The 24,439-nt window shown below is 48.0% G+C and overlaps 1 protein-coding gene across 1 annotated transcript; it reads right to left on the bottom strand.

The window, feature by feature from the left end:
• Positions 1-3,835: 3,835 nt before the first annotated feature.
• LOC138733955 (hydrocephalus-inducing protein homolog) lies at positions 3,836-22,308 on the bottom strand. Its single transcript, XM_069881477.1, has 10 exons — positions 22,279-22,308; positions 21,429-21,581; positions 20,490-20,728; positions 19,735-19,990; positions 17,784-17,922; positions 16,912-17,024; positions 15,634-15,777; positions 14,361-14,674; positions 4,590-4,638; positions 3,836-3,888 (listed from the first exon to the last, which is right to left on the bottom strand). The coding sequence occupies exons 1-9, from the start codon at positions 22,306-22,308 to the stop codon at positions 4,620-4,622; spliced, it is 1,407 nt and encodes a 468-aa protein (XP_069737578.1). The 3' UTR covers positions 3,836-3,888; positions 4,590-4,619.
• Between the last annotated feature and the right edge of the window lie 2,131 nt (positions 22,309-24,439).

The following is a 24,439-nucleotide window of genomic DNA, read 5'->3' as shown; positions in this document are numbered from 1 at the left end:
CACTTCAGCTGTTAACTCAGCAGTGCTTCTTTCTACTGACCGTGTAGAAGGGACTCCTGAGCATGATTGCTGGCAGACGACTGAAGAAGTATATTTCAGCCACCTGGACCTTAAAGATCAACCACTTCAGAGTGCAAATTAGGGATTATTCACAGACAGGAGCAGCTCTGTGCAAGGAGGAAAGAGGTTGTCAGGGTATGCAGCTACCACAATAAGCTCAGTAGTGCAAGCTTGTGCTTTGCCATCAACCACCTCTGCTCAGAAAACCAAATTAGTGGCCCTAACCAGGGCCTTGGATTTAAGTCGAGACAAGAAAGTAGATATCTGGACAGACTCCAAACATGGGAGTTGCGCACACCCCTGGAGCCACATGGAAGGAGAGGGAGCTTAACAGAACAAGGGACTGGAATCAAGTATACAGAACAAATGAAAAAATCACCAGCCAGCATTCAGCAACCTACAGAAGTGGGTACTACGCATGGTAAGGCACATCAGCTGGAGAAATCTAATACCATATCCTGAAATCAATTAGCTAATAAAGCTGCAAAAGAGGTTGCAGAAACAGGCATCGTGGCCTTAGCACCAGATAAGGACATAAAATTGCCAGAAACAGTTCCTAGATATGACGCATGAATGGATTAGGACACAACAAGCGAGGGAGCAGGCGAAGGACTCTGTCATACCCCCTGGTGGTAACGCCTCCTATTCCTTTAAGGGAATTGGCCAAATAGAGCATTATAAAGTACACTGAGGAACTGAAAATCTTTTAGGACACTTAAAGAAAGCAGTTACAAGAAACGCCATGACAAAAGTTGTTCCTTCTGTGTGGAAAAGTGTGGGCTATGCCAAAGGAACAATCCCAGTCTCAATAATCGAGTAATACTTGGGAATGTTAAGGCAGGAAATTCCCCTGGAGAATGGCAAATAGATTTTACTAAGTTAGTCCAAAAATAAGGATACAGACACATTCTAGTTTTAGTCAAAACCTTTTTGGGCCAGACAGAGGCTTTCCCATCTCGCACCGCTAAGGCAAGAGAAATGGTAAAAATTTTACTTAAATAAATTATTGCAGGGTTTGGGGTGCCTTAAGAAAGGTCTTCAGACAGAAGTCCTCATTTTGTGGCAGAAGTAATCAAACAAATAAGCAGTGTTCTAGGAATATCTTGGGATTTGCATATGCCTTACAGGCCTCAGTTTAGTGGGAAAGCAGAGAGAATGAATTATACTTGGAAGTTGCAGTTGGGTAAAACACATCAGGAAACTTCTATGACCTGAGGAGAAGCTCTACCTTTAACATTATTAAGAATTTTAATTCAACCTTGACAAGGAGGCCTTATCCCATGAGTTATTTTACCTGCTACATGGAGATGCCGCATATCCCAGGAGATATCACCATTCAAGGGAACTTGGACATTAATAACTATTTGCTGTCTTTAGGAAGGACTCTCTAGGAGTTGCAGAAATTAGTGACTGTTACCAAATTCCAGGCCTTGATACACCAGCACATCCATTCCAGCTTGGAGACTGGGTGTATATCAAGTCCTGGGCCTCCGAACCCAGGCGGAAAGGACCATACAAAGTACTTTGGACTATATACAGAGCTGTGAAGTAAGCTGGAAAAGGACCTCGGATTCATTATTCACCGATTAAGAAGGTTGCTGCTACAAGGACTGCAGAACAGCAATCCCCGACTGCTCACCACGTGGGAATCAAGGGGGTACAGAGGCCTGAGGGGAAAGCCCAGCTGGGCTAACAATGTTAGTGTCATTCTGCTTTGCTTGTTATCTTGCGGGGAGAAAGGTGTGGACCTTTAGATGAGAATCAACGGGTCCAAAAGAAAAGGAGGGATATGATGCAAGAAGTAGCAACTGTTGCAAAACTGGGATATTCTGGTTTGAGCTAAAGTAGAATCAGTTTTCTAACTTCATTTAAGACTCATCCAAGTAACTATTTTGTTGAAAGCCAGCTGCTGCTTTTCAGACAGCATGTCTCCCAGCATGTTTGTCAGACACTGTTTTCGCTAGGAATAACTCCTTGTGTTAGGTATAATATGTGCTGGACAGATGTGTCTTATGTTATCATTTCCATTTGTTTATAGGTTCTCCTTACCTAAAGAATGCACAGTTGAACAGACAAGGGAACTGGTACAAATTAGGGGAGATTTGCCTTTTGTGAAGTTCATAATGACATTAAAATTAGTTCTTGGAAGTAACAGAATATGCATGAGATTACTGGGAAATGTTATACATATGCAGGCAGATGGGAAATCAATTCTGCAACAAGCTTGTGTCTTTAGGCACAATGGATGGAGTTATTCCTCCATGCATCCAACACTGTAATAAAGGATGCTTGCTTTGTAAAACTCCATAATGCGTCTTAGAGAGTTTGTTTGCCAGCATTTTCAGTATCATTCCTAGGAAGAAATAACAAATGTAGCTGGAAGCACTCACAGTGGATAACAGAGGAGGTTGAGAACTACTAAGACAGCAAAAGGGCACTCCAGGAGAGAAATACAAAGGAGTAATGACCAAGAACCCCTCCTCCTGGAACTAAAGGGGGGTGGTTGTTTCCCAGTAACAAACCCAGAGCGATGGTCACATAAAAGAACAGCCACCCTCTTCCAACAGTTGCATGGAAACCTACAGCAGCACATAAGCCTCCAGCTTATCGAGGTTCTCAAAGGTGCCATTCTGCAACGTCATTAGGTTTATAGTCAGTAACCTCTCATAAAGGCAAGTCGTTTGCTCCCCAGAGCTGTTTCACAGCCTGTGAACCCATGACAGAACAGCTGTGCCTCAGCTGGCACTTCAGATCCACTCTTGTGTCAGAAATACCTAGATAATTTTACCTGAAAAGTGCCAGTTCCACATGGATAGGAGTCCCTCCACTGGTAACATCCTGCTACACCCAAGTCTGCCAGGTCACACGCAAACTAATATACAATAGCCCTCCTTCCATTTGCCTTTTGAAAGCCTTTACAAGAGGTACATTAGAACCATAGAATCACCAGGTTGGAAGAGACCCACCGGATCATCCAGTCCAACCATTCCTATCAAACACTAACCCATGCCCCTCAGCACCTCGTCCACCCATCCCTTAAACCCCTCCAGGGAAGGTGACTCAACCCCCTCCCTGGGCAGCCTCTGCCAGTGCCCAATGACCCTTTCCGTGAAGAATTTTTTCCTGATGTCCAGCCTGAACCTCCCCTGGCGGAGCTTGAGGCCATTCCCTCTCGTCCTGTCCCCTGTCACTTGGGAGAAGAGCCCAGCTCCCTCCTCTCCACAACCTCCTTTCAGGTAGTTGTAGAGAGCAATGAGGTCTCCCCTCAGCCTCCTCTTCTCCGGGCTAAACACCCCCAGCTCTCTCAGCCGTTAGCATTCTTCTTTTTCATAAGCCTCATAGAAGCATAAGCTACATAATATCGGTCAACACGAACACATCCAGACAGGATTGAACAGAGACACGGCATTAGCCCCGGTAAGATATACATTCACTAAAGAAATTAAATGCCAGGTTTGGCAATGCTTTTCCATGTTATAGAATATAAGAAGTGTCCCACCAGAACAAAAAAAACAAACAATAAAAAAAGTCTTTACTGCAATTAATTCTATCAGCATTCCTCAGCAGCAAGGCTAAACAATGCCAGAACAATTATTACTTTAACGGGAGAAAGTTAATTCTAAGTATCATTCTTGTTGTGTAATATGGAACTGCTAAGGAATACTGTTGTAGACTTTATATTTATACTTATATTTTACCTTTATTTTCAGGTTTTTATTTTCTTCCAACACAGCTTCGTATTTTAATTTCATCTCTGCTACTTCCAAGCAACGTGTCTCTATTTCTGGATTCTCAGGAACTGAAGCTCCCCGATGATGCTTCAGAAAGCTGATGTTCAGATGTTAAGTATTTCTTCAGTTAGACAGCAGAACTGCATTTTAGTTTTCACACTTACAATGAAGTCAGTGCTGCAATATGCATGACCAAAATTGCATTAAACTGCTCAAGATTACTACAATTCTTTTAATTCTCCAGGAAGAAGTTACAAAAATAAGAAAGCTTTTCAAGTTCATTGGCACAGTCCCTAAGGAAAAAAAAAGAACAAAACCAAGACATCAGTTGACACAGCAGAAATTCTCATGTTTCACTACATCCTCCTCCTCTTTTCCTCTCTTAAATGTAGAAGTTTTGAAGTTACAAGGAATAAACAAGAAATAGAAGCGGGAGCCAAAAGAGGATGCTGCTTAAAAACAGCAAGAAACAAAAGAGGTTCCTTTCTTGTCCCTCTTGCATCATTGAAGACATCAGAAGCCACAGATACTGTAAATACTCAAATCTAATGCTACAAGTCACTCTGTAACAGCCTATAACTTAACACTGTAACTGCTGGCACACACACAGTTCTCTTGCATTCTGTCAAACTTTGTTAGCTTGTAAGAATGCAACTATTGGCTAAAAGGCATCCATAAAAGCCATATTCTCAGCATACGTCTTCTAAATTAGCCTCTTCAGCTCTTCTACGAGTCAGTAGCAGTATTGCTGTTTGGCGTGAGATCTCTATGAACCATTCACAAGGATAAAAAGGATACTCCGGGGCACTACTTGGTTCCTCTGGTTCTTCATATAATGCTACCAACCCTGCAAACAGAAAATATTCAACAGTTGCAAGAAGTTCATGCAACTCCAAAGTTTTTAAAACATTTACCAGCAGTCAAAAGGCATACATGTTGCATGCCACATTTGTAGCACAGTTTTCTGTTTAACAAGTTTCTCCTGTCTACTTTAGCAGGAAAAAAAGAGGTCTGGAACAGAGCATCCCACCCAGTAACAGGCAGACAAAAGCTTTGTTCCCTCCTAACCACACCCTCTGGCTATTCTAGCACAGAACACCAAACAGCCCGGATAATTTTCACATATTCCACATGCAACCCTAGTCCTGCCTTTTGTCAGAAAAGTTGAAATGTAACTGTTTTGGATTCTCCCTTCATAAACTATTACTTCCACTTATGCTCCATCTTTGAACTGCAGCACTTCCATAACTTCCAGCATAAAAGCAAACCTCCTTCGAGCACTCATCTTTATGGATGGGCTCCAGTGGCCAACAGAGAGCCAGAGAGGTCAGGCACAAGCAACAACACCCTGAGAGCTTAAAGGAAACGAGCCGTACACACCCCAACTCTAGATCTGGAGAACTCAGCCACAGGAATAGTCAGAAAGCTCCCAAACTTCACCACTACCTGCTCCCCCCAGGGGCACACACACGACTACAGAAGACATCTGCTTCCACAAATACTCAGATGGCCTTCTCCCACTTTCAGATGTGCAAACTGCACAGAGGAATTGGTTTCAAGCTAAACACCTAAGTTTAAATTAGGATGCCACACTGCTTGAAAGACTTCTTTTGTCACCCCATAGGATGCTTAGTACTTAGAAACAAAGGAATCAAATGGTATCCCCAGGTCATGCCATGAGTCTTAGTGCAGCACCTCTTTGCTTGGCACCCTAGACCTGCTGCTCCTTCTTTAAACAGCACATTTTTCAAGCAGGAGTATTAACAGGCTCTCCCCATGTGCTACTAGAAGGCTCTCGAAAAGACTTCAGGAGGATTTAGAAGATGATAAGCCCTACAGAAAACCAAATTATGCATCAAGTTTGGCATCAGTATCTTCTCCATTCTGATACGGATTGTCATAGACTCATGGAATGGTTTGGGTAGGAAGGGACCCCAAAGCCCATCCAGTGCCACCCCTGCCACGGGCAGGGACACCTCCCACTGCATCAGGGGCTCCAAGCCCCATCCAACCTCGCCTTGAACCCTCCAGGGACAGGGCGGCCACGGCTTCTCTGGGCAACCTGGGCCAGGGCCTCCCCACTCCCACAAGAAAATATTTCTTCCTAAAATCTCATCTTAATCTCCCCTCTTTCAGCTTCCCCCTCATCCTATCCCTGCACTCCCTGATCCAGAACCCTTGCATGTGGGGGCTCGTCTGGGATGCTAACAGCGAGACAAGAATCCTGACTCCAGATTCTGAAAGGCAAGCTTCCTCGAGGAAGGTGAGTAAATCTCTTTCTGATTTTGTGGAGCTCCAATTTGTAGGCTCACTAGGCAAGAAACTGGATGCAGTATCGCTTCCCCGAGCCGGAGCTGGGGCGGGGACGCCCCACCGCTCTCTGAGAAGGTCGGTAGGGGCTAGTCCCCAACCTCCCCTCGCTCTGAGTCCGTCCTGGTTTTTATGGGTATCGAATTTAGATGCTTGTTTTTGTTATTCGCGTTGGGCACGCCGCATTTGTGGTATTATAATAGTAATTGTGTTTATTGTTGTGTTTTGTGTTTTCTTGAAATACGAAATGAGACACGGTAAAAGTAAAAAGGACGTCAGTCCACTTGAATTGGTAATTCAGCATTTCAAAGATCATCAAAATAGAGCTGCCTCCTCAGGAGATACAGTTCACGTGGGGAAATTAAAAATGTTTTGCCAACTTGAATGGCCAACGTTCCAAGTGGGCTGGCCACCCGAAGGAACGTTTGCCCTTCAGGCAATTTATTCGGTTCAAGCAATTGTAATGGACAACCACCCAGATCAGATTCCGTATACCGTGGCATGGCGTTATTTAGTAGAGGAGCCACCTTCTTGGCTCAAACCACGAGTGCCACCTGAAAATAAGACTGTAACTTTGCCATTACGGCAAGCTCCGAAAACTTCGGATAGGGACCGGAGGGACCTGAGGTCTTGCCTCCTCCAGAGGAGGAGGACGACTCTCCTCCCCCTCCCCCTTATCCGAACCGGAGAGATCACCCGGAGCCTGAAAATATAAACGAGGGACTTTTAAGTCCACCAAAACCGCGATGTGGGTCAGTGTATAATGCGGGGGAGGAGAAAAAGGAGATGCCCAGACCGCCTACCCCCCAAAAATTGTATCCAAATCTGTCCGAATGTGTGTCATGTAAATCTACCGGGCAGGGTACAGGATTGGAAGCCACCCCCGAGCCATCGGCTCTGGTTTTGCCCCTGAAAGAAGCGCTTCCATCTGACGGGAGAGAGCCACCTGTAGTAGTATATTCCCCCTTCTCGTCGTCTGATATTTATAATTGGAAGCAGCAACATAAACCCTTTTCTGAAAATCCCCAGGATTTGATCCGGCTCTTAGAAACTGTATTTTTAACACACCAGCCAACCTGGGTAGACATTCAACAATTATTAATGGCTCTCTTCACTGCTGAGGAAAGGGATGGGATCCTCAGAGAAACACATAAAGAGGCGACAGAAAGAGCGGGCCAGCAGTTGGATGCCCGCCAGTTGGAAGAATTTTGCCCTAAGGAACCCCTGAACTGGAACCCCAATACGGAGGAAGGTAGGGAGAGTCTACGTTTCTACCGCCAGATTTTACTGGGGGGTCTGAGGGCAGCGGCACGGAAACCTATTAACTTGTCCAAAATAAGTGCCGTGATCCAAGGAAAAACTGAATCCCCAGGTGCATTTTTAGAAAGATTAATGCAAGCATATAAGATGTATAGTCCAATTGACCCTGAGGCCCCAAAAAACCAGAGAGCAATTAACATGGCATTTGTGAGTCAGGCAGCACCAGATATTAGGCGGAAAATACAGAAAACAGAGGGTTTTGAAGGAAAGAACTTAACAGAGCTGGTGGGCATAGCAGAGAAAGTTTTTAACAATAGGGATTTACAAGAAGAGGATAGACAGACTAAGAGAATTGCAAAAATACTGGCTGTGCATGATGCAGGGAGACGAGGGAACCCAGTTGGAATAACCGACCAAACAATCACCCAAGAAAACCTGAACACTCAGGAGCCCATCCGGGGGAACCGCCGATAAGGGCTGTCCCTGTGGACACTGACCAATGTGCATCTTGCAAAGAAAAAGGACACTGGATAAAGGACCGTCCCAATAAGAGGACCCGAGTCGCCGTCACTAGAAAGTGACGGGGCCGGGGCTCCAGCCCCCTCCCAGAGCCCAGGGTCACGATTACAGTGGAGGGGAAGCCGACAGAGTTTATTGCTGATACTGGGGCTCAATTTTCATCCCTGAAAGAGCCCATGGGAAAACCTTCCACAGAAACAATATGGGCCCAGGGAGCCAATGGAACCGAGGAGCATCCTTGGACTACAGAAAGGACTTGCAACAAAGCTGGTGAGGGGGCTGGAGAGCAGGTCTTATGAGGAATGGCTGAGAGAGCTGGGGGTGTTTAGCCTGGAGAAGAGGAGGCTGAGGGGAGACCTCATTGCTCTCTACAACTACCTGAAAGGAGGTTGTGGAGAGGAGGGAGCTGGGCTCTTCTCCTAAGGGACAGGGGACAGGACAAGAGGGAATGGCCTCAAGCTCCGCCAGGGGAGGTTTAGGCTGGACATTAGGAAAAAATTCTTCACGGAAAGGGTCATTGGGCACTGGCAGAGGCTGCCCAGGGAGGGGGTTGAGTCACCTTCCCTGGAGGTGTTTAAGGCATGGGTGGATGAGGTGCTAAGGGGCATGGGTTAGTGATTGATGGGAATGGTTGGACTCTATGATCCGGTGGGTCTCTTCCAAACTGGTTATTCTATGATTCTATGACTTTAAACTTGGCAACAGGAATAGTAAAACATCGGCTTTTACTATTACCCAATGCTCCCTATAAACTATTGGGGAGAGACCTGCTCCATAAACTTAAAGCAGGAATTCAATTTTCAGAGAATGAATTGGCTGCCACTTTGGGGTCACCGACAAGAAATATGTTGGTTGCCGCTGTAGACGAACACATGATTTACGAACAGCCACGAGAGAATGGTGCATCCGCAGATTTGATAGAGACCTTACTGGCTGACTTTCCCGAAGTGTCGGCCGAGGGGAAGCCCCCAGGATTGGCAAAGGATCAGGCCCCCGTAGTAATGGCTTTAAAAAGTGAAGCAACTCCAATAAGAGTCCGTCAGTACCCGATCCCCTGGGATGCCAAGGAAGGGATCCGAAAACACACAGACTACCTTGGGCAGCATGGGATCTTAGTGGCTTGTCGATCTCCATGGAATACCCCACTGCTACCCGTGAAGAGAGCAGAAACCGGGGAATATCGGCCGGTACAGGACCTGAGGGAGGTGAACAGAGGTGAACATCCACCCTACCGTCCCGAATCCATACACCTTGTTCACCCTCCTGGGACCCAAAAGGACTGTTTATACTGTTCTTGACTTGAAAGATGCTTTCTTTTGTATTCCACTGCCAAAGCAGTCCCAGCTATACTTCGCCTTTGAGTGGACTGACCCACAGAACGGATTCCAAGGACAGCTGACATGGACCAGGCTTCCCCAAGCATTTAAAAATTCACCCACCAGATTTGACAAAGTGCTCCATGAAGACCTGAAAGACTACCGAGCTCAAAACCGAGACATCACTCTACTGCAGTACGGGGACGATTGCTTATAGCAGCTGAGACTGACGAAGCCTGCCTGCAAGGTACCAGAAATCTGTTACAGGTACTACAAGAAAAAGGCTACAGAGTCTCTGCAAAAAAGGCGCAGCTCTGCCAGAGACATGCCACATACCTAGGATTTGACCTGCATGAAGGAGTCTGCTCCTTGTCGGAATCAAGAAAGGAGGTGATCTCACGATATCCACAGCCGAGAACGTCTGAACAAGTAAGAGAATTCCTTGGGACAGTGGGATATTGTAGGCTATGGATACCTCGGTACGCAGAGATAGCTCAACAGTTATATGAGCTCACCAGGGGCAATTCAACTACAATAGACTGGTCCCCAGAAGCCGAAAAATCCTTCAGAGAATTACAAAGTGCATCACTGAGTGCCCCGGCACTAGCTGTCCCCGACATAACCAAATCCTTTCACCTTTATGTAGATGAACGTGCTGGGTTAGCTCAGGGGGTTCTCACTCAGAAATTAGGGCCTTGGCAAAGGCCCGTAGCATATTGGAGCAAGAAGCTGGATGCTGTAGCATCAGGATTTCCCCCTTGTCTCCGGATCACAGCAGCTGCCGCCCAACTGGTAAAAGATGCAGGAACACTAACCCTGGGCCAGAACCTAGAAATAACAACATCACATGCTATAGAGGGATTACTCCGTACCCCACCTGATAAGCGGATATCAAATGCCCGACTTACTGGGTACCAAGCACTCCTTTTAAATGAACCCAGAGTTGTATTTAAACCACCAGCCGTGCTGAATCCAGCTACACTCCTACCAGAAGAACTGGATGACCAGCCACATGACTGTGGGCAAGTATTAGCCCAAAGCACTGGGGTACAGCCAGATCTTAAAGACAGCCCAATGCCAGATGCAGATTTAACGATATTTACAGATGGTAGTAGCTACATAAAAGATGGAAAAAGATAGGCAGGGGCAGCAGTGGTAACTACTGAACAAGTAATATGGAAAGAAGCTCTACCACAGGGTACCTCTGCTCAGAAAGCAGAACTCATTGCTCTAACTAAAGCCTTACAGATAGCTGAAGGGAAACGAGTTAACATTTATACTGACAGTCGGTATGCATTTGCGATGGTCCATGTGCACGGTGCCATCTACAAAGAACGAGGACTGTTGGCAGCAGAAGGGAAAGGAATTAAAAACAAAGACGAAATTTTATCCCTGCTCCAAGCTATCTGGAAGCCAAAGCAGGTAGCAGTGACGCATTGCCCGGGGCACCAAAAAGAGACAGATGAAGTAACCAGGGGAAACGGCCTCGCTGACAAGACTGCAAAACAGGCGGCACAAGAGATAAACAGAACACGGATGCTAACCCCGATACCTGAACCTACACTGCCTGAACACCCGCAGTATTCAGAAGAGGACCTGACATACGTAAGCAGATGGGAAAGTAAGAAGTATGAAGGGACTTGGGCTAAGACGGAAACAGGAAAAATCATTCTCCCACATAGATTAGGGAAAAAGCTAGTAAGTCAGATACATCAAAGCATGCATTGAGGAGCACAAAAATGAAGAGAATTAATAGGAAGTAGGTTTCAGGTACACAAGCTTAAACGAATAGTAACAGATGTGACAAGCAGATGCCTACAATGTCAGTTGGTCAATCCCAAAACCAGACCTAGAAAAGAAAGACATAGGAAAAGGGGAACAGAACCAGGAGTGGATTGGGAGGTAGACTTTACCGAGATGAAACCAGGAAAATTCGGCTACAAATATTTGCTGGGTTTTGTAGACACCTTTTCAGGATGGGTGGAAGCGTTCCCCAGCCGGCATGAAACGGCTAACACGGTGGCAAAAAAAATTATTAGAGGAAATCATACCACGATTTGGGCTACCCGAAGCAATTGGTTCTGATAACGGGCCTGCCTTCGTGAGCACCGTATCTCAAGCAATAGCAAAGGCTGTTGGCACGGATTGGCACCTGCACTGCGCATACAGACCACAGAGCTCAGGGCACGTAGAAAGAATGAATCGCACCTTAAAAGAGACCCTAACTAAATTAATTCTGAAAACTGGCGGTGGATGGGTAGAGCTCCTGCCCTTCGCCTTGTTGCGCACGCGTTGTACTCCGTATGTTAAGCATGTAACCCCCTTTGAAATACTGTTTGGACGCCCACCTCCTGCGTGCCCCCGGCTACAGGAAGCTGCAATAGCTGAATTGTCTGACCAACACGTACTCCAGTCTTTACAGGTTTTACAAGGAACTCTAAAAGCAAAACACGAAAAGGTGCGAGCTGCCTCCGCCCCAGGAGCGACAGGTCCACAGCCACATCCTTACCAGCCCGGGGATCTGGTGTGGGTGCGGCACCACCGAGTGGGGAATCCAGAACCTCGCTGGAAGGGACCGTACACCGTCATCTTGGCAGCACCTACAGCAGTGAAGGTGGAAGGACTGAAACCCTGGATCCACGAGACTCACGTCAAGAAAGCAGCTGAAGAAAAGGCGCAAACACCTCCCTTGTGGGAACCAGTTGGGCCTCCCTCTACAAATCATGGACTGAAATTGAAACTACGAAGGGTAAACAATTGAAAATGCTTTTTGTAATTATCATCATTTGTACTGTGATCTCTAGCATAAGCGGGAGCGTATACCAGCCAGCAGAGGTAAAATGGACAATCATAGATACTCAAACTGGTTTAGTGATGGCAGAAAATAGCACAAGTGAACAGCCGATTTTTAGAATCGATTTGTGCACCTTGTTGCAGGGGGTCAGCAGGGCTGGGAATAGCATCACTAGTAAATAGTGATGTCCAACTTAGAAGACTCTCCGAACAAATAGACCTAGACATCCAACGGCTCCATTTTTCAATTGGGAAGCTCCAAGAGCAAGTGGGCTCTTTAGCAGAAGTAGCTTTACAGAATCGGAGAGGATTAGACCTGCTTTTCTTAAAAGAAGGAGGGTTGTGTGCAGCCCTAGGAGAACAGTGCTGTTTTTATGTAAATCACTCAGGAGTCATCAAAGAGACTCTATCTGAAGTTAAAGAGAGCCTCTTGAGACGGGGAAAAAGAAAGACAGGAATCAAGTTCATGGTATGGGAGGATGTACAGCTGGTCTCCTTGGCTGACCTCGTTAATAACTGCCCCCGCTGGACCGCTGATCCTATTACTGCTTGCTCTGATTGTAGGCCCCTGTGTTATAAATGCAATCCTGACATTTGTACAGGACCGAATCACAGCAGTAAAAATGCTTGTCCTGACTAGATATGAACCCCTAGACTCACAAGAAATAGAATCAAGGATTTGATTCATGACCAAAAGAAAGGGGGGAATGTTAGGACCACAAACCGCCTTGCGCCCCTGCAGGAGTTAATTAGCCAGCTCAAAGAATGCAGCACTGTGCAAGTAGGGAACAAGTTGACCAGAGATAAGGCGGAAGGCAGGAAAAGGGGGGGTTTAGAAACTGTTTGGCACAGAACAGGACTGCAACCTTGAAGACTGCCGAACTAAGACAACTCTGTAAACTCAGCTGATTTATTATCTGGCTTGCAAAAGCCTGTATGGAAACTGCATGTGTCTGTGTGAGTATAAATACATCCCTCAGTGCACCGATTCGGGGTCGTCCTCCATCGTCTGGGGCGACCCTGGCCGGTCAGTTACCTGATTTCCTATGTGCATTTAATAAACATTTACGTTGCTAGCAACTCCGACTCGTCTCTTAGCATCCTGAACCCTTGCACAGATCACGATAAGATCCAGCTCCCTGCTGTGCTACAGATATTCCCTGGCTGCAAAACAACAGCTCCTACAGCACTTCATGCTAAAAGGGCAGCAGCTCTGCTGGAGCAAGGTTATAACTGATGTGGCGCTTACCGATGGCACGATCACCTCCCCAGATGTCTCCAAATCCAAACTGTCTGAAGATCAGTTTGGCAAATGATTCAGGAGAGCAGCTCAGCAGCTCGTTTTGCCAAGGAGAGCTGAGTTTATAGTTTGACCAACATCTGTCAGGAAAAAGCATGGAGCTTAACATCTACAAATATCCCCAGGTGACTCCGATGACATTCCAGGCTTTAAACTTCAGACGTGCTCACAGTAAGTCTGTTGGTGTTTCTGAAGCCACATGGAAGACACACTCAAACCACACCTGCTGTCACTGTCCCCACTTGCAAGGCTTCCCCCAGAGTCAAACAAGGCAGGCTTGTTAGAGCAACCCGGATGCCTCATTCCCAGCTGGGAATTTTGCCTTTAGGGATATGATCCTCAATGACTATTTAGCTTTGTAGCTTTTTACTTAAGGCTGGTTTTCATTTCTGGATTTAGAGGCTCTACTCTGCCCCCCAAGAGGTCACACGTGACTTGTCCTTCCTGCAGCCACGTGCAGGAACAAGGTTTTGCCCGGGTGCCCTTCCCTGCACAGGGATGGATGAACAGCGATGCAGTTTCACAGGTAGAAACTCCCCTCACCAGGGTGGTGTTTACCTCAGGCTACAAAGGTCTGAGAAAGCAGCTTTCCCCACCAGCTTTCCTTCCCACGGGAACCAGTACTGAGGCTACAGCAAAACAGCAGCAAGAAGCCGAGACAGCAGCAAATCATTCCGGTGGCAGTGCCTGAGTCGGCTCTTAGGGTGAGATGACAACAAACTGGGTTGGCAGGGAAGGAGAAGTCACTATAGATCTGCCTTCCAGGTGCCTAAAAGTGGCTTTAAAGCTCCAGAGGTAAAGCAGGATTCTAGGTTCTGGGCTATGCGGAAAGGGGTTGTTAGTGTCTTACAGCCCCAGTTTGGCTGGAGAACATTGCCTCCTTCCTCGCATCAAACTGGTGGAGATCACCTGCTCCCGAAGCATCTACACTGACCATAGATGGGAGGCAACCTTTCCACAAGCAAAAGTTGAAAGCAGTTTGTCAGATCCCAGGACAAGAGACTAAGCCTTTCCAAAGGAAAAAACACATCAGGAAGAGGAGCTTCAAGGAAAGGGCAAAGGTGCACATACCTCATCTGGCTCGCCGGGCTCTCTGTCAGGAACAACCAGTGGTGCTGCACAGGAATTGGGCTGCAGTTGGTTATCTCAATGGAACGCGCAGCTTCAGTGCCATTCAAGATGCAGCCAAAGTCCAGGGCCGCGGTCTGGATACGGAGGTTCGGAAAGTAGACTTCTCCCTGAACAGTGACCTGTTCCTGATGAGGGTGCTCAAGAAAATGTATCTTCAGAACCTTCTCCACCTCCCTGCTAGTCAAACCCTCTTCATAAGCAGGATTAAATGTGATGGAGAGATGACGTTCCTCCCCTGCCTCCAGCTTCACAGGCTGCAAGGAGAGGGAAGGGTATTAGCCACTGTGTGATGAAGCCCCAAGGTCTGATGGCACAAAGTATCTTAATGCTCAAAGCTGGCCCTCCATGTGGGCTTCTCAGTTCATCCTTCACATCCTTTACAGTGTGTGCCTGCCCGCAAGCACCACAAGACTAGTGTCTGACACCATCTTAGGCTAATATCTCTGTGCTCTTCATCAGTACAAGAGGGAAATAAATCTTGTTCTACTGAATCCTGGACCTACAAAAGCTGTGTGCTAGATACAGAACCAAATTGGCACCCTGGCAAGCCAGGGCCTTGTGCCCTGACTCCAGAGGAACTCCTTTACCCTCATGCTCAACACAAGCCCCGTGGCATCGCATCCCCACTCTTGCTGGGGCCAATTACAGGCACAGCACAGAAGCGGTGGCTGTGCCGACAACAACACGTTTAGTAGAGACGGTGTCCAACACCTTCCACTAGCAATAGAGCAGGTGCCAGGCTCCTCAGCCTTCTTGAAGGAAGGCCTGTCCTCAAAGAGACCAAGCAGCTCTTGCGGTTATCTGACGATGGCTGCTGGAGCACTAGGACTGCTTCCAAGAGACACCTTTACCACACGGCTTGCCCAGACCCAGCAGCCTGCTCCTTTCTCTTCATGTCTTAGAGCCAAGATGTGTTTCCCCAGTTCAGAGGACCTTCAGCAGCTTCAAATCTAGTGTCCAAGACCAGGTTGTATGAGGCTCTACACAACCTGATCCACAGGAAGGTGGCCCTGCCATGGCAGAGGGGTAGAACTGGATGGGATTTAAGGCGCCTTCTGACCCAAACCATTCTATGATTCAGTCATTTAGTCCAGGCCAGTCTCCTGCTGACTTCAAAGAGAAAAATTCTCTCCTGGAGGGCCTGCCAACAGAAACACACCACCACGCGTCTCCTCTTCAGTCCCCACCAGCAGGAAGCTCCAGAGCTGCTCACCTCAATATCCGCAGGGAAGGGCTGCCGGTCCGCATGGCAGATTGAGAAGGGTTCCTCTAAGGCCAACAACACGCTGAGTGGCAGGAGGCAGGTGTTTTTTAAAGAAAAGGGCTTATACTGAGGAGTCAAGATGTCACTCGGTTGCTACAGAAACAGAAAAGGAGAGAAAACAACCTGAACCACCCATGGACCTTGTTCCCTTTCTGATGTATTTTGAATTTTCATCTCTATTTACTATTTCTGTTAGTTCGTATGCTTCTAAAAGTCTTTTTTCTAAATATATCAGATGCTTTTCATGATTAGAAACTACAGCATCCCTTGGGGGAACAGGAAAACAGTTTCATGCACAGATCAGAGAAAGGGACCCTGAGTAGAGGCAGCTGCTGGAACAATATCAAACCCAGAAAGTGAACCCAGATCATCCATCTGCAGTTTTTATCCTCTCTTGGGTAGAATGGCACAAGATGTTTTTCACTCCCATACAACAATTTCTTGCAACCTCATTATCTTTCGTAGCCTCATCAAAAGCAGTGAAGTTGGTCAGAGGAGACAGGAGAGCCTGTAGTAGCTGAAGGTTAGTTTTCAACTTCTACATGCATGTACAGCCAGCTAGAAACCTCGGCAGCCCAGCTGCAACATGACTCCTGATGCCCCTGCTGCAATGACAGCGCATCTGTGGCTTCAAAGCTGAGCAAAGCATAAGCTGTTTCTTCTTGGTTATGCGCTGCTCTGGGCTTCCTGCATGGTTTCTATAAATTAGAGAGTGCTTGCAAAACTAGTTCTGCATGTATTGGTATCAAACAGCTGCAGTGTTATAGCACTCGATAAATCAGAGTGCACGGCACCAAACAGACCACAGGCAGACATCAGGGAGAGCCGAGAATCACAGAATCCTAGAATAACCAGGTTGGAAGAGACCCACTGGATCATCCAGTCCACCCATTCCTATCAAACACTAACCCATGCCCCTTAGCACCTCGTCCACCCGTCCCTTAAACCCCTCCAGGGAAGGGGACTCAACCCCCTCCCTGGGCAGCCTCTGCCACTGCCCAATGACCCTTTCTGTGAAAAATTTTTTCCTTATGTCCAGCCTAAATCTCCCCTGGCAGAGCTTGAGGCCATGAGGCTTGAGGCGGAGCTTGAGGCATGAGAACCTTCTAATTAAACCTGAACTGCCTGCTCATGGCATTTTGTGCTTCTCTGGACGCCTAAGAACTAAAGGAGAGACCTGAAAACACAGAAACTAAACAATGAAGTAGCCTCTCTTCTTTTAGACACCTCGAGGAAGAGGGCGGTAATGCAGGAGTCAGGATCCACAGACTCAAGGGCTTCTGCATTGGTGCTCCCACTGCTGCAGAAGGACTCCTGCAGGTCCTTTGAAGAAAGCAAGGCTGAGGGAAATGCAAAAAGCTTGCATCCACATTAATGCAGAGAAGGCAAAGAGAGACAAGAGATGGCAGGTTTTCCTCATCAGCCTGGGGAGCTGACAGGAATCCAGAGCTGACTGGTTGTTCTCAGCTGCCCTGCGTGATTGGTGTTCAGACTTCACTGTGTCATGAAGCATCCTTGCAAACGTCCCTCTATGAGTGGGTCTCTCTAGAGGTGGCCATGATCCCCTTTGACAGATCAGCTGTCACCAAAATAAAACCAAGATGAAGTTAAAAAGCAGTCGCATCTCTAAAAACAAGCTCAATGAGTTTACAAAGCACCTCAGGATGGGTTTAGCGTCGCTCAGCTGCAGCGATCTGCTCTCCTGCCCACAGTCACTGTCTGTGCAAAGCCCACAATGTTCTTCTGGGTCCCACACATCTCACCTCATGCCCTTGGCTCAGCAGCTCAATTCTGTCTCCGCATCAAGAAAAGTAGAAGAGACCTGGCAAGACTGTCCCCAGCCCCATCTCTGTGCCAATGGCAAAAGCTCGGTCCCACTCAAACCAATCAGCAAAGCCCCAGAGACTGGCAGAAGCTGTTTAGCTTCCTCCTTTGAACACAATCTCACACACCCCGCACAGGCTTTCAGTCATCAGCCACACAATTAACTGCCAGCATGCAATCCACAGCCTTACCTTCTCGACCTGGAAAATGAGTTCCGTGGAGGACAGTTGCAGAACAGGAGCAATGAACTCACACGTGACATCCACCTGCATCACCTGCACCTTTTCTTCCTTGCTCCCCACGCCGGCGTGCCACAGCAGCCGCTCCTTCAACACCCGTGTGCGAGAGCTGCACGTTACCCAGCAGGTGTGACCAGGGCACCCAGAAAACACACGGCATGTGCTCACCACCTGACTGGAGGCATAACGGATTCTGACAGCCTGCACGAAATTGTGTCATGGGAACTGGGCCATCAACCACCAGCAGGTAGTGCTGCCCTAAAGTTGCTTTCCTCAGCAGCCCTGCTTCCTTTTACACCGCATCCTATTTATTTTGCACTCAAATGCCCACACCGCTACACCCTAACAGCCACAAATTCACTTGTGAGCCAGGTGCTGTCTACAGCTCTAGTAACTACTGTCCCAAATGACTAATGCTTTGACGTACCCCGCTGCTAACATAATGCTTACAGAAAGCTGCAGGAACCAATTTAAAAATATATAACCGTATTAAAGGACGTTGGTGGCAGAAGGACCAATGCCAGCAAACCCTCTCTTGGAAGCTTAGTGGAAAAGGTACATGGGAAAACTCCAAACAGCCAGCCTGCCTCCCAGTAAAGTGGCAGCACTCATTCCAAGGGTGAATTGTGCCCTCCTGGAGAGGGTTTTAAAAGAAATCTCCCTAGGAAAGGGACGTCTTGCACTTCAGAGGGAAACTCTCTGCTTAAGCTGGAGGCTCTTCTATTCAACACCTTTTCCCAAGTTCTCATGGTTTTACGTCCCCAAATTCCTCCCTCATTTCTCACTCTTCCTTCTGGTACAGTGCCACAACCCAGCTCCTCATCAGAGCCTGCAGTCTTCAAAGTCATCTGTGTTGCACGTGCAGTGCAGGGGGCTGGGCTTCAGACCAGCCTGAAGAGCATGAAGTCCTCCAGATTTTCACTGCGGGAGCCAGCTGTACTCACAGACACCCTTTTGGCTTTCCAGGCAAGACACTCTCACCAGAGCCCAGACCATTTTATTTCCTTTCTGGAATCTTTTTCTCCTCTTCAGCAAACCCTTGGAGCTCAGAAATGCACAGGGACAGTCCCATCACAGTCAAGTCTTCCTCAAACTACCCCTGAGGCAACCCTTTAAAACACCTTCCAAAACACTCCTATCAGCAGGAGCTTAATGCATGCTTATCTTACATTGGCTTAAACATCTGTGCCCAGTGATTCCAGAGACAGGGAACGCACACCAGGCTTAGCTGGCAGCTTCTCCACAGCATTGCGTTTCCCCTGGGAAGAAGGGTCCAGGGAGGAGGACACCCAGTGACCGTGCTGAAATCTCCCCCTCTGAGCTGCCACCCAGGGGCGCTGCGAGACCTGGCTGCCCTTAGGACAGCAGGGCTGGTTGAGAGGCTGGGGGGAGCTGTCAAGCTGTCAGTTATAATGGTCCTTGGGAACAGTTTCCCACAGGGAGAACATCACATTGATCATTCAAGCTGACGAACTGTGCTGGATTTTCTCCTCCAGGACTCAGTGCTAGACAAGCCCGCTGCTTGTCTTTGTCTACAGAGGAAAATCAGTGCTGCCCCCGTACACTCCCCTCCCTTCCCAAGGGATTTTGGTCCACTCACTGCTTCCCCCAGATAATTACCTTGCTTTTGTTAATTCACTTTCTGCCTGTGCTCCTAGTCTAAGTGTAACTCTCTGCCCTTCATTTCTGCCTCAGCACACGACACCTCGTAACCCGTTGTCTGCCCCTGAAGCACCGATGCTTCCTTCAGATCAAATTTGGGTATCAACAAGCTGGGTTTACGGTAGCTACAGAAACATGAAAAAGCCTTAGCAATTGATGGTGGCCAGCAAGGAAAGCAACTGGTGCTGCCGTGGTAACTTCTGGCACTAAAACCGTTTGTTGAAAGCACTTGCCTCTCTTCTCAGGCAAATATCAAGGGGCTGCTGAAAAAGTCCCAGCGGAGGTGATCCAATGGGAAGGACTCAGCCCTCAGGGGAGACCTCACCTGTGGAGTGCTGGAGAAGCCTTCCACCACCATCTCCATACTCTTGCCCGGCATCAGCTCCATGCTCAGCGGTCGAAGCTTAAACACGGGGCAGGCAGATTTGGGGTTCTGGGAGGAATCCTTGCCCTCGGTGGTACTGAGGGCATCGAGACAGTGATGCTGCTGAAATGTGGAAAACCCTTCGGTTGTCCAATAGAGCAAATGGGTCTTTCTTCCTTTCTTCGTTACCTTGAAGCGGTAACAGAATGGAATTTTGCTAGAAGAGAAGCACAGATCGAAAATGTCATGGGACCTGCTATTTCACAGCAGTCACCCAGCTTCAACGCCCCAAAGCCATTATCTGACTGTGCATTTGGCAAGAAAGCCACCTCCCAAAAGGCTGACCTAGCAACCTCGCACCAACCCGCAGCAAGAGCCAGACCTTGGCTGCCCCTAAGCTTATCCCCGTCCAGCAGCTGGTCTGTGTGTGGACAGCGAGGGAAAGCTTTTTGAAGAACATCATCTCAGTCACAGTGGACAGAGCATTAAAATTAAGGGTAACTGAGAGATGATTTAGCAACTGGTTTCCATTTTGGTGCCTTTTGAGGATCTCAACCCACATTCACGTGGCCAGAAAATGTTTCTAAAAGAATTCCTGTAGTGTCAATGAAATGGCGCTGGGACCCTGAGTGCAGAAGGAGAATGAGCTGAAGGACTATGGCAAAACACCTCCTTGCTGAGCCCACGGGAGGAGCAGGAGCCGAGACATACTCTACCTGAAGCGGGGCCCCAAGTTGAGCTCCGGAACAACGGGTTTGTCAGTGACAATTGTGATGCCGGTGCCAATCGCCTGGACGGGGATGACGTAGCTACAGCTGTTCTCAATGAACACCTTCACTTTGTCCTTAAATATTTCAGTGTCATCCAAGTTTGCTGTGACAGCCACAGGCAGCTCGGCGTTGGGGGGGATCACTCCTTTACTGGGTTCAATCCTCCAGCATGAGCATTTGCCAGCCTGTAAGACAAGGCAGACACTAGCTGAGGAGGGAAACCAGGACAGACTAGCACTGGGAATAAGAGCTACCGCAGTTTGCTTACAACAGACACCAGCAGCGTCTGAGAGATGGACGGATGCTGACCTAAGGGACGGCTGACAAGCCACCACACTCCATTTTCTTGAAATTACTTAGGGTTGGTTAATTAAAGCGATTGGGTCATTCTGGCCTTGCACAAGTGAAAGAGGAAGCAGAACTCAGCATTAAAAGTGCAGCTGTACTTTGCCAAGCCACACCTCTCCTCAGAGAGCATCCACACCCTGGTCTCTGTCATTAACAGGAATGTGACACAAAGCAAAAGCAGACAGAACAGGGAAACCAGAGGGGAACCCATGCCCTCTCAGCTGCAATGGGCTACAGGGTTCTCTTGAGCTCCTGGAGCTCCAAAAGCGTGATGGTCAGAGCTAAGCCCTTTCCACAAAATAAAGGAAGAACTTGTCAAAATGATCCAGGCTCATTTCTGCTCAAACAGCCACGCAAACTCCCTATTTTAATCAGGACTGCTCCAGGTAAAATTGCCCCCAGAGCCAGGCTCCTCTTGCTGCACTGTGGTGGAACAGCTTGCTTTCTCTCTGACAGAAAACGTTGTATATAAAAATTAATTCACAGGCTGCTACGGACCAGTCACTTTTGTTGGAAATTAGCCCCACAGACACCTACCATCTCTGCCCAGAAGGATGCAGGGCTGGGAGACTGGTTGGACATGTGGAGAGTTTGGGAAACATCTTGTAGGACTTGGATACTGCCGAAATCTATTTTGCTTGGATGCAAGCAGACAACTGCTCCTTCTCCAATGCTCACCAGATGGATTTCCTGCTCCAGGAAGCAGGTAGGAAAGATCAAAAAAAAACCAGGGAAAGTTTAAAAAGGTCAGACAGCTCTGAGCGCTCCAAGCCTGAGGGATAATTACAGCTCTTTGAAGCTTGCAGCCTTGACAGACCGAAAAAAAAAGCCTGGAGCAAGTGTGGGACCTAAAGTGAATCCGCCTGAAAGCCACAGGCTCCCATCAGCAGCAGATGAACAAGCCCGGTTTCTCACACTTGCTTTTCCACCGCTCCGGGCCCGTGGCCTTGGCTGGGGTATTGACAGAGAGATGTGATGGATGTTTCTCAGATGTGATGGGCCTGACTATCAGCACAGTTTCTTACACAGTGCTTGCTTTAGCAGGCTTCAGGGATTTCCCTGTGTGCTGCTGAACCAAAGTCCCGAGGAAGCAGCAGTTGCTCTATCGAATAATGCAGCAGAGTGTGAGACCCAGGGACTCTGCTGATTTTCAGACTGGGCTTGCTATCCCTTCTCACAGATCCATCATTAAATGCTGTGTCAGACACTCAGTTCATCATCTAAAAGGATGCCATCTTTCCTCTTCTCGAGGTACTGGCTGTTGCTCCTGCTGTGAATCCTCTTGGTCCCTGTCCACACCAGCCATGTCCTTGTTTCCTCAGGAAGAATCTCTGCACCCTTTAGGCCCCCCCAGCACAAGTGCCCAGGCATCTCCCCTAGCACTCACCAGTGGGGATCCTTCCCTCCCAATCGTCATGACACGAGCAACAGTGTCCTGCTCTCCCATCACCCACGTTTGCAGTGTAAATGGGATTGGCACCCAGCTGTGTGGCTGGATAACCCCACATGGCACGAGGCTGGAGTACTGTACAGCAGCAGCATCCTTGTATTCCTGTAAGGGACAGAATCAAACTCAGCTTCAGAGGAAACTAAACTTCTTGACAACTACCACAGCAGCAATTAACACATTTTAAAAAACCTCCAGGACAAAGCAGAAAGGCACAAAACCAAATACAAAACCAGCATGGGCTTAGCACCTTGAAGGGCTCCAGAAGCTGCTGTATCCACACCCAAACCTGTGCTGGCAGCCTCCTTGCAGCACCTTTTCACAAGCCTCTAAGTTCTCCTTCATGAAAGTATCCGAAGGATTAGGAGCTAATCTGCTTCCTAAGGAGTTTATATTCAGGTAGGAATATGAACACAGGAACCAACCTGAATATAATTCACCAGTCTTATACAGAACCCTTCTTATTTTTTCTCTAATAATCCCCTCGGTAGCATTAGAGGGCAGGAGGCGGATGCAATGCCAAACCTGAGGAAGAATCCTGTAGCAGCCCGGCAGATCGCTGTCGTTCACAAGGGTCACCATCTGCTGATAGGGGACTTCTAGGAAGCATTGTCCAAAGCTCACCACGGGGTTGAGCGCTCGCAGCAGAGGAACTACACATCTAGGCAGAGAGATGACCAAAAAGGAATTAGAGATACTGAGAGAATGCAGAATTTGTTTACTCCCTGAACAGCAAAAAATTAAGCACAACATGTTTGCCACTGCCAAACAGACATTTAGTACCCCTACAGCAAGAAACTGCCTTTAACTCCTTACTCAACAACCTCCTGTAAAGGAGGGGAAAACCCTGAGATTCAGCATCACAGAGGCTGCCAGGTGCCCAGGCAAAGCAACTTGCCCTGTGCCAGAGCTGTCTGACGGCTACCTTCACTGCAGGAGGTTTGCAAGGACCCTTCCAATGGTCCCAGAAAGGCAGGAGTTCAGGGGGAGCCTTCCCAACGGGGCCCAGGGATTGCCAAGGCTCAGGGAACGCAAGACCCCAGTATCTCAGCAAAGGTGACTCCCTCCCCTCCCACAGCACTGTTGCCCTGCCTGAAAACTCAGCCCCTTTGTCCCAGCGGTGGAGGGCACCTGCCACCACCTGCCTTTGTGCAGTGGGTGATCGCCGTCTCCCAATTCCACCCCCATGGGCCCATACACCGTCTCTTCCCATCCGCACGACTTTTACAAAACTGCAGCCCAGATACTGACTGAATGGCTATGTCTGCGAGAGGAAAACTAACCCCTCTGGTAATGAGAAAGATAATCACTGCAGCACAACAGGACCGAACCTGGCTGCAGGTTCAGCTTAAGTCCGAGTATGGTAATGCTCAAAAGAACCAGAGGGAAGCAGAAAAACCTGAGCTCACTTTCCACAACAAGGACTATTTCCCCCTTCATGAGATCTTACCTCGATTTTTCCCTCACCAGACCTGCCACAAGCCCCTTCCCCACCTGCACGCACCTTCATTAACTGAACCAGACAGCAGCTTTCAGCAGGCTCATTGCACCCCAACCAATATTTGCATTTTGATTGCAACCCAGCACAACTCTAGCACTTGCACAAAGGAGGAGACGTGGCCCTTTGGAAATTTGTTACACCTCAAGCACCAAAATCCAGGCCAATAATGACTATAATTACTGTTCCATTTAGGAGAAGGCTCAGGGCCGTGCCTGTCCACTGGAGCCCAGGTGCTTCACAACGTGGGCTGCTTTCAAAGCGCTGACGCTCTCATGTCTGGCTGGGCAGAGCTGGCTAGCTAGGCAGTGCTGCTTCTTGGAAGCTGCAGCCAGCAAAGCTTGTGCAAGGCAGCGTGCTGGTGGTGAACACACAAAGAGAGACAATGAGCTGCAAAGAAAGTAAAGATACCTGGCAGTGATGAGCAATGATGACACCTTCCTGCCAAAGCCCTCCACGTGCACCAGCAGTGCCAGTTTGTAACTCTTCACAGTGTTGGAACGCAGAGTGACCTGGTAGAAGAGAAGAGCAGTAAAAGCTTCATCACTCCCAAAAGCCATTGGCTATGCATGGTGTCCTCCAGTTCTCCTTCCATGGTAAGGA

Source organism: Phaenicophaeus curvirostris, unplaced genomic scaffold, assembly GCF_032191515.1.
Source record: "Phaenicophaeus curvirostris isolate KB17595 unplaced genomic scaffold, BPBGC_Pcur_1.0 scaffold_50, whole genome shotgun sequence".
NCBI lineage: Eukaryota > Metazoa > Chordata > Aves > Cuculiformes > Cuculidae > Phaenicophaeus > Phaenicophaeus curvirostris.
Note: the sequence above shows the minus strand (reverse complement) of the source record. Positions and strands in the feature narration are given on the sequence as shown.